Source organism: Anopheles aquasalis, chromosome 2 (genome assembly GCF_943734665.1).
Source record: "Anopheles aquasalis chromosome 2, idAnoAquaMG_Q_19, whole genome shotgun sequence".
NCBI classification, from domain to species: Eukaryota; Metazoa; Arthropoda; class Insecta; order Diptera; family Culicidae; genus Anopheles; species Anopheles aquasalis.
The window spans coordinates 73,023,147-73,033,911 of NC_064877.1; the positions used below are offsets into that span (position 1 = coordinate 73,023,147).

At 51.3% G+C, this 10,765-nt stretch overlaps 1 protein-coding gene across 1 annotated transcript in view; it reads right to left on the minus strand.

Annotated features, from left to right (window-relative positions):
- Window positions 1-2,068, minus strand: part of LOC126577030 (mucin-2) — a 13,793-nt gene extending 11,725 nt beyond the window's left edge. Inside the window, exon 1 of the mRNA XM_050238415.1 lies at window positions 1,930-2,068. Within this exon, the coding sequence (XP_050094372.1) occupies window positions 1,930-2,068 (139 nt within the window). The remainder of the gene's footprint in view (window positions 1-1,929) is intronic.
- Between the last annotated feature and the right edge of the window lie 8,697 nt (window positions 2,069-10,765).

Genomic DNA, 10,765 nt, shown 5'->3' on the forward strand with positions numbered 1-10,765 from the left:
CGGCTGCAGGTGAGAGCTTTCTACGCCCAGGGGTGGTGGACGGGGTGTGGCAGGTATTACTTTCACTTCACAAGGAACCTCACAGGGAAATGGGAACGTGCTAATGGTTTTATGGTCAGAGATTTTTAGGGACTATACCGAGGGCAGGGAGGCAGGAAAGGCAATCAGTGTGCAGTGTTGTGGGGTGCACATGTTGAACGTTGAAGAATGTCCGAGTGGATGATTGCGAGAGTTGAACAGATTAATGATAAAATTGAAATGGTTTAGGAAATGCACATGAAAAGAAATTTATTATGAACATTGATTTAAAGCTCTAACATAAAGACGTATGTATGTTTTCTGACACTTCTGCATTACTTATGAAACAGAATAGTTGGAAGTCTCTTTTGATATCTAAGAGCACTAAAAATGTTATTAAAATACGTCAAGTAGAAGCAAAAGATTACCAGTTTCAGTAGCATATGTTAATCTCAATGCACAAGTCAACATGAATAGAACCAGCTACATTAAGTGACGATAATATAGAATGGATTATTCGCACGCATAGAGCAAGTGAGGAAAGGAGCATTTCATATGAATTACTACCACAGGACACTACAATCATACGCCTCGTTCTTAGCACCTCTACCAAGCAAACTTAAGTGCCACTTCAAGTAACTGCTCAACACCGCAAGCACATTATGTCTGCTCCACTAATCTGCATGCAAATGGTTTTTCTTTTATGTCAATAATCATAACAACTTTTTCCCGTGAATGCCAGGTTGTTGGCTTCAGTGCACAATCAATGAGCGCCTAGGGGGAGTCCAGGGAGTATATAACGCAGCACATGCGTTAGAACATTATGTTTCACTAGTGCTCGGGTTCTCAGTGCACCCATCACCACCCCCATGAAGCATGGAAGCAGCATTATGTGTGCGTTCTCGATGTCCTTTGCGTTCTTCCCCAAAAACCAACGATCCGGCTATGGCCTCGAGAGGTCGATAAACTGTCCTTCTCTACCTCACTCTCTCTATCGCTTGCGATGGCTCTATCTAGCTCACTTGTAGCGCACCTGTCTCACCACAAACAGATATGGTTATTATTCTGCTGGCATCGCCAACGGCCACTCCATGCTCCGTGTAACGCACTGTAGCGTGGCCATCATCATCATCATCATAACCGCGACCACGTTGCGTCGCGGGATCAACATCGTTCTCAGCGCGGTTCAGTTCGCTCGGTAAAGACATTTACCACCGAAGAAAAAAAACCCCCAAAAAAAACGAACTCTCGCCCAAAAACGAACGGTACTGCGTCTAACAGGATGCCATCGGTGGACTATCCGTCGATTAGGGGACCAGGGTAGCGCGGGAGTTCATAATTTGGAACAAAGATGGGTCCAGGAAACGCTCACTTTCGCTTCGGTTTCGTGACTACCGTTGGTCAGCCAGCACCGCCACCAGCAAACGGTGAAGTCCAGCCGACCAGCACACGGTGCTTTCTAACGGTTCTTACTGTTTATGTTTTCTTTGGCCAGTCAGTCTTTGTTGGTCTTTTATTTCGATATTTTTTTTTGTCCGGGAGGAAGAGAGCCCTCGATTGGCGCAGCATTTCAGTGTTTTCGGTCAGCCACACGCTGATGTTTACCAATCACGCTCTATTTAGCTTTTGCTTTAATTTCTCAAAGTCTCGCCATAAAAGATATTTGGCGAAACGAAATGGCCCCCGGGAGAACGGGGCGGACGTCGTGATGTCCGAGAATAAAATGTAACGGAGTACCGGCGAGAGCATTGAGCGATCGCGAAGCACACACGAAAAAAAGATGAGCTTCCTGAGGTTTTAAAGGCTGCAAAGTAGTGCCGTACGAGTGGGTAAATGAGATGAATTATTTATCAATCCTCGGTACATGCGCGCGTAGATTCTACTGCAGGATACTAGCCCGGTGATACTTACACGACGTGAACGGAAACACTGGACTACTGTAGGCGGACGCTAGGAAGGTGGTGAGTAGTAGCGCGCAGGAGGTAACGATCGGCAGCGTGCTTCGGTTCCATCTGACCGTCCCCCGATGAGCATCGGCACTGGTAAACATCTGCACAGGAGTAGAAGAAGAAGAAGAAGAAAGAGATCAGTGTTGAGCGAGAAGAAAGGTTAGTCTCGCACACAAAAGCCAACATAAAGCAAACATTAATGCACCTATCACGAGCACTTCACTACTCTACGGCCCCAAAAAGGTCATCGGTGCGATTTGCATAATGGATTCAAGGTTTCCCAGCTTGGAACCCATGCTTAGCCGCTGCCAACTAATTGGAGACCGAAAATGCAAAACGGATCCGTTTATGCATCGCGATCCGGACCGCGCAAGTACCGCGGTGAGGCGCAATTAGGGTTGCAAATGAAAGCTGCAACAAACCAACGTCGACGACGACGACGACGGCAACGGTGGGATGGCGTGACCATTTTCGCGGCATTCGCTGGCCACTGGCTAGTCCATGCCAGTTCGTGTGTTTGCTCTGTTCGATATCTCAACACCACCGGAACCCAGTTGGACTCCCGCTGATGGTCAAAAGTGCCCAGCGAAGGGCATCCCATCTCAATGTTAGAATCAATGGTGAACATCACCACCTCCGTAGTAGGTGGTCGCCATCGGCAGTAAGATCGGCGTGAGGCTTGTTAATCGAGGGGAGGGTTCAAGTTGAAGGTCAAGAGCGTATCGTGATTCGCGGAAAATAAAAACCCCTCGCGCTCTCTGCGCTCTCCAGGAAGGCGACTGCGACGCTGGTGGCGATGATGGAGGCGCAGGGAGGTGATAAATCATATAATTCTGACCGAAACCGAGACTGACCGAGGTGGTTGTCGAGAGCCAAAATTCACACGCACCACGGTGAGAGCGGACGCCACAAAAAGGTGATGTGGTACCGCGCCATGCTCCATGACCGCGCTCCATGAGGTCAGTCGCGGACGGCGTGATGGACTAGGGGCTGCAAAAAAGTCCCAAAAAATCCAGGGAATTAAGGGAACCAGAATCCAGAATAACTTTCACGGTACGGTGCGTCGAAAGAATGAGCTGCATCCCAGAGAAAGAGACAGTGAGAAAGACACAGAATTGCTCCAAGTAATCTGGCAGACTGGACTTTTCATTTCCAGTCCGTGTTACTCTGGCTGCCACTGCGCCAAGTCGTCAGCAGCGTGCTCGAGTTGAACGACCGAAATATGTGTATTTTCATCATTTTCCGCTTTTCCACGCCCCCCGGTGTTCCCGCTTAAGAACCTGCCTGCTTAAGATGCTTCACGAGAGACAACGCGCCATGCTACGCCGGAGACTGGCAGCAAATCTAGATTAAAAACCTTTTTTTTCCTCCATTCGCCGGCGCTGTGGCCAGCAGTGGCACTGTAGAATCCACGGATCCGCCAGTTCCGTCGCGACGTGAAATTAAGCAAAAGACCACCGAGCTGGAAAGCTGGCGGGCAGCACAAGCGACCACCGGTTAAGGTGGTGAAGAAGAGATGAAGTTTATCTTGTTGTTTTTACTCCGTTGCTGTCCTGGGGATTCTTGGTGTTCGTTCGGTTCGGTCGGTCGGTCTTGGTCGGTTGGGCCCCCAGGTTGGTGTGAGAACTTTTAACCGGATCAACCGCGTGGAGCATCCGCGAGACCTCTGAAGGGACTCGGACGGTCGGCCATTTGATGACGCATTAACTCGCGAGACGTATTACTCCTTTGGGAGGGCGGCGGAGGTGCGAGAACGATCCTTAAGTACCTAAGAGGTCTCTTCCGAACGTGATGCACCTGGCAGCAGTCACCTGGCCTTAAACCTTAGAGGAAACCTGTGATGCCTGTGTAAATGACACACGACTGCCACCACGTGAAGTGGTTGCTATCCGCGGTTTTACTGTCGTGGGTCTATCGCAAGGTTGGCGGCCTTGAGGCGGACGGAAAGCGGAGCGCAGTGAGCGGAGATCAGAAGTCGAAATTGCTTTCAGCACTTCACAACCGGCGCGGCACACCCCGGCAATTGAGTCTGACAAGATTAATCAGCGGCAATCAGTGCGCCATCAGTGTGCGCGCTCCCCATTGTGGGCCGCCGGAGTGCGAATGGAATCCCATGGCTGTCCATTTAACCCGAGGAAGGAGATTGGTTCGCGGGTTTGCTCCTCTGCTAGCCAAGAAGCGGTAAGTACCTTTACTCCTGCAAGTGCTGATAGCTGCGAAGATCGTGCGACGCCGGCCCGACGTGGCCCGAGAAGAAGGGGTAGGATCCTGGGTCACGCTTTAACGCTTCCGTTGGAATGGATTGTGGGGTTGCGGGGGCAGCTTTACAGCGTACAGTGTTGGACATTGTAAGGCACGGCGAGAAGAAGTGGATAGATTGTGGTGATGCCCGTGGAGTCAATTTCAGCGAATTAAAGAGATTGGAAGCAGAAGCTAGGATTTCTATTCGTTATCGCTACGTATCTCCTAAAGCTTCTTAACACTTGTCAATTTGACGACAGAATCGAAGGAAATGGTGGACAGTACAGCTTCGAATGGTAGAGCTCCCGAATAAACTGATTCTTCCAGTCGCTTGCTCAGGAATACAACTTTATTCCAACCAAGTATCAGAAGTTGGACATCACTTGTTCAGCTCTCAAATGAGTGGATGCTAAGTGATGGTCTTTTAGCGGAGTTCCTTTGAATAGAAGTTAATTTAGAATTGTTTTTGCATAAACTCGATATAAACCTTCATTTTCTCCTGTATTAAAGCGCATAATTTATATGTCACCTCAAAATCCAATTACGCCAAAGTTAATTGTGGAACAAACTTGCCAAAGTTTACTGCTGCAAACCACACCAACGGAAACTAGTTCGCCATTGCCATCCAAGTGTACCCGACCCGGCCAAATGACCCAAAGCACTCGACCAGACGACGCACCGGTTCGCTATTAGTTTTAATTAATTCCTCAAATGTGTCCCAGTAATCCCACCCTCTTCCCTCCCTACTCATTCCATAACCACCCTCTAATTAAAGGCAGATCGAATTGGAACCGGTAAGCCTGATGGAGCGCCATCCTCTAAAATTAGTCAGACATTTGTTCCATTCTGATTCCACACACGAGCAAGAGGACTAGAGGCGAACGGGAGAAAAGGAGAGAGAGATAGAGACAGGAGAGGGTGGTCGAGACACTAATTAGCGATAGCGGCAATATCCACCGCGACCAGGAATGAAGCCTTCCGGAGGTTCAACCCATCCAGCGAAGAGCAACGTGCGTCCGATCAATGTCCCCTCGTGCGCGCATGTGTATGTGTGACAGAGAAGGACAGAGGACGCATCGGATTTGACCCAATTCGATGTGATAATTTATTATTTCACCGCAATCAACCGCCAGAAAACCGGTTCCCGGTGTGCGTTGGTCGGACAGGAATCCGGCAGATTTCAGTCCCGATTGCCTGCTCGCCGTCTCTCTCTATCTCTCGCACTGTCTCTCTGCGTTCGTCTCGCTTTCCACCACCAATCGCACGCTCTCTTTCCCCGCGTGACATTACTAATGGCGACATTGACAGAGTTCGCACAGACTTCGCCTAGCCTTCGGGCCAGCCCATGCCATGCCATGCCAGGTTAGTCGCGTGGAGTGTACTTGTAGTGCTCACACTCGGTATGATCATAATTACTTCAACCCGACACCAGATCACCAGTTATTACTGGTTCAACGCTGGGATGAGATTTCTTTTTTTGCCGTACCGGAAAAGAAAGCTCTCGGACTGACACACTGCCGCCGCCTGACGATTACGCCCGGTCCCGGTCGTCATTAATCTTGCTCGCCTGGTATGCAGCTCGCCGCATAACGCTTTGCATAGTGAGCCGTTGCAATGCGCTGGCAGTCCCCGTTCCCGATCGAAATGAGATCATCGCGATCCGTCTCGGGGAATCGGAAGCAATCGATCGTGGCGTAGCTGATGCTGATCAACCGTCCACCCCCCTGTTGGCCTGAGATGCTGATCACCGGTCACTGCAATTACATCCGTACACCATCACCACACAACACATGACATATGCTAGCGATGCGATCGCGTATCACTCCTTCGTGTTGATTGTTTACTTCCTATTGTCATTGCAGCGCGCCGGTTGTTGGCCACCACTTCGATCGCCATCTTCTGTTTGTGCGAGTGTGTTTTTGCGATGCCACAAACATGATGCGTCATTCGAGCTGGAGCTGACCTCAAAAACGATTAATCAACTGGCCAAAGGCGATGCCACCGGTGAGACCAGGGACCACCTCAGCAGACGACCAATCGCCCATTACGTGGAATTTGCATTCCACGGTCCGATGGAGACGATGGACGGATGCAGGAATCAACGGGCTCCATCTCGAGTGAGGGCCTCGGCGGACCTCGTTCCTTGGACTCGAAGTGGAGCACGAGCGGTGGTCCCTGCCATTGGCATGTGCCGACACCGTGAGCGACATAACTGGATCACTGCTCATTAGGAGAAAGGAATCGAACCCGCGAGGAGAAAGAAAATGCCGATCGAATCGTCCACTTCATCATCTCCCCCGGCCAGGTTTTCTGTTCCAATGTGCCTCCGGCTTCCACTTAAAGACAATGACTTTGAACTTCCTGCCTTTGACAGTACGGTGGCCATTAAATGTTGTCATTTGTTTGCCCTTTTCTCTCTTCAAAACAAACTGCCGGAATCCGAATCATCTCACATCACGTTCGTGATTTGAACTCGACGGATAAACACACTCTCGAAAGTCACTGAAAGCAGTCACCTTTCGCACATTCAAAAACAGAAGCGCGGATGCCTTTGCCTGCTCAATTAAATCCGGAACAACTCAGGAGCATGGCTTCAGTTCATGGTTCCCTGCACAAAATACTCGCGCTCGCGAGATGCATCGGGACGCACTGATGCAAGGTGTTTAATGAGCATTGCAGCATCATTGCCAGGCATCATCGCCAGGTCTGGTCGGTATGTATCATCGCTCCGCGTACCGTGCGGTACGGTTCGATGCGTCTGAAATGGAAAACCCCTATGCTCGAGTTCGGTTGCATAACCTGGAGCCGGAATGACGTTGACTAATCGATGCCAGCTTTCGCTTCTACATCATCCCCCTTCATGAGTCACCCTGAATACGGTGGATGTTGGGATCGATATCCTTTATCATTAAACAAGGATCACGTCATCACGGGAGTTTGCTCACGACCTGAGGGGTCTCTCTCGCTCTCTCTCGTGGCTGATGCATCAACAGCGGAAGGACTAATGGTTTCCCATTGTTCTGTTGGTACAGTTTGCGCTCATTAGTGTCGTCGTCGTCGTCGTCGTCGTGGACACGGTGTTCTAGTGACGACAGCCGCTCGTGTCAGCTCAAGGAGAATCGGAACAGAACGGCAGGAGCAGCAAGGGTATTACGTAAAGCGCAGCTCACAGGCACACAGCTAAGCACCTGAGCACATGAGATTTCTTCTTGAGATCGTCTTCGCCCCCCCGGCAAACAATGCAGGGAAGCAGAAGGTAGAGCAGCGCGCAGAGAGCAACGGCAAACAGGAAGAGCCTTAAAACCGGAAGAGTCGTCGACCGGCGCGATGCCACGATGCCAATGATTGGCCCGACTGTTGATTGATTGGTTGACTGTTTAATGATAGGAATGCCGGGGCCAGAGCCGCGACCAAGAACAACTACGAAGGTGAAGGATGCTGCGGATGCTGCTGCCGTTGGTCTGGCTCAATGTTCTAGATTGGTCGTCAGGATGCTGGCGTTCTGGTGCTCTGCTTAGCATACACCAGCCACTCCAGCTGCTGCTGCTGGTGCTGTTGGTAGTGGTGCAGCTGGTAGGTGTTAACAGGTTGTCGGTAATAAACATCCTCTATTCGCATTCGCTTCGCTTCGGTGTCGGCGATTCTTCTTGTTACGATTTTGCACTTCTTGCTTCACCGGTGAAGCTCCAGAGCTATTGCGTGCGTTCTAGCTACAGCATCAAGCGACCCTAAGCTTCAATCGTGCTGCTCGTAGTATCATCAATAACTCGTCTTACACCATGTTCTCACCCCGGTGGCCGGTGTGTTCGGTGCGCTAATGAGCAGAGCACTAGCCACTGGGCACTTGGGTGGACGTTTGAACTTGCGGCGACCTAATACAACGGTGCGGATGACCGTTGACGCGCGCGAATACATTTTACCTAAACCACCCTCGTGGTGATCATCATTTCCTCCCCCGAGGGACCCCTCGGATACCTTCTGCTTACCTTGAAATATCTAAATAGCCAACCCGCTGCCGTCTTTCGAGCCTCGAGAGTTCCTCGAGTAGCGAACCACCTCGTCGTGGGGTCTTTGTTTTTATTGGATTCTGTCGCGGGGAGTTTAGAATCCACCAGCACCACCACCAGCACCACCACTCGTTGATGTGGTTCTCACTCGTTTGCTTGCGCGGTTTAGATCACCGCGGACACCGGAAGGGCCACCGTTTTCGTGGATTGGCCCATCAAATGCCGCAACTCAATTCAATCGCACACATACGTTCTGCTGTGCACACAGACACTAGGAACACACAATATCTGTCACGCCGTGGCACTAGTAACGACACCTTCGCTGAGTACACTGGAAGAAGCTTCGCTGGAGCTTCCTGGGCCAAACGAGCGATTTCCTGACGATCGCGATCGCGCACACGGTCCCGTACTGCTGTTGATGATGATGGTCTCCTCCAACGTGTTCCGTGGCGCGGTGCTGACTGAACACCTCACCGTCGTGATCACCGTCGGAAGTGGCGTCGACACCCCACTACCTCCACCACCACCACCAGGACCCCGGGAAAGCGCGTCGGAACAGCTAAAACGCTGCTGCTGCTTCCCCCTTTGCTAGAGGATGGCCGATGAGCTGATAGCGACCTACGCATGCGGCCTCTTTCTCGCTCTCTCTCTCTCTCTCTGGTGATCCGGGAACTATGCACTAAGCTTTACACACATACACGCACTCACAGACACACAGACCGGGAGCATAACACGCGCGCTCTCGCACCGAACACTCACTCAACTCACTTCTCTTTCTTCTGCTGCTCCTTCTGCTCGCTGATCAGCACCAGGGATCACTTTCGCGGCGCAGCATACTAGATGGAGTGCGTTCGGTTCGGCTTTTTGGTTTGGTTCGGTTCGGCTTAGCTCGCTCACTCTCTCGTTGGTTCGTGTTGCCCAGGGAAATACCCGCCACAGCCTGCTGTAACTCGCCGGGGGGAGGAGAGTTTTCCTTCGATGACTTATGACGATGATGATGATGCTCCAATGCGTAGCGAATCCAACGGAGCTCCAAAGGGGTTTCCTCTCTGTTTCCTTTCGCTACTCTGCTGCTTCTTCCAGCGACCAGAGGTAAATGAAGCTAATGCTTCAGCTCACACTCGGTATTAGAACGAACGCCGCACGGGCTTGGCCTCTAACGATGCTCCACAACCCGTTTCCGAATGCCAGCTACACACTTCCGGGAGAGGCTGTTCTGGAATGTCCGTAGCACGAAGAAGGGGGGAAGATAATGTTTGGAAATTGGTTATTATAATCGAATTACGATGCCGAGCGTCCTGTACGCACTACCTCTACCACCGAAATAAACAAAATATCAAAATGAGACGATGTAATCCTCGACGACTTAATCTAACGGAACGTTCTTGGTTTCAATTACTGGCAGCACCACTTGCAGCATTAATCTTGAGGTTGGATTCGACATCAGACTCCCATCCAATTGTTCCTTAAGATGAGCCACTCTTAAAGAAGTGACACTTGATGCTCTCTCTCCGGCGCTGCTCGAGGTTCTGCGCACCAAAGTCCCTGCTTTTATGATTCTACAGCTCGTTGGTTCTCGGGCGTTAACACTACCCCCGGGAGGAGACATTCCGTTAGCGAATAAAAAACAACGGACGCTAGGCCTAGAAACCGCAACTCGAGCGCATCGGTGGCTGCGATGCACACTCGACCGGTCACTCTCGTGCGGTTCCTCTGCGGTTTCTGTGCAAGAATTCGATGCGCCAGGTGTGTCGGCCACGCTCCGCTGTGTTAAACGGGTGTTTGACTCGGGCGCGCGCACACGACCACACGACGGGCACGGACGGACGGAAGCCCTGGCACCTTTCCTCATCCTCTCTGCGCCCCCCAGGGGCCAGCCGGGAAGTGTTGGAATTTATAATTACAAAACGCGATGTGCGGACGGTGAGACGCGCGAGCGCAATGTGTAGCGAAATAGGTACGGCAAACATTTATCTATGTGGCCTCCATGGTGTTGGGAAGTGGAGTGTGGTGGTGAAGAGGGCCTCCACCCCCCCCCCCCCCCCCCCCCCCGCCCACTTTCCTGGCATGCACGCACGCACTTGCGGAGCGAGCCGAGAGAACGCAAGCATAATGAACTGTTATCCAGTAACGGGATTTAATTGAAAATCAATTCGTTTCTGTTCTGTAGCGCGCAGACCAGCCAGCCAGCCATCGAGCCAGCCTTCTAGTGCGCTCTTTTCTGATGCTTCAAGACCAAGACGGAGACCGAGACCAAGTAGTAAACGGCGCTACGTTCTAGCGAGTGTTCTGCCAGCCAACGGGCAAGCGAACGATCGAGCGAGCGTGAACCAATTTAGGGGAAATTAAGAATCCTGCTCTTAGGCGCGCTCTGGCCAGTGGTGATGTGGAAAGGTAGGCCCGAGGGAGGGTAGTTTCCCCGTTCTGCTAATCCACATTTAATGCTCGATACGGTTACTCGGTGCTTGCGCCCAGATTGCGTCCAGAACGAATCTGGAACAGGTATTCTTATTACGGTCGGCCCATCGGTTTGTATCGGAATATGTATCG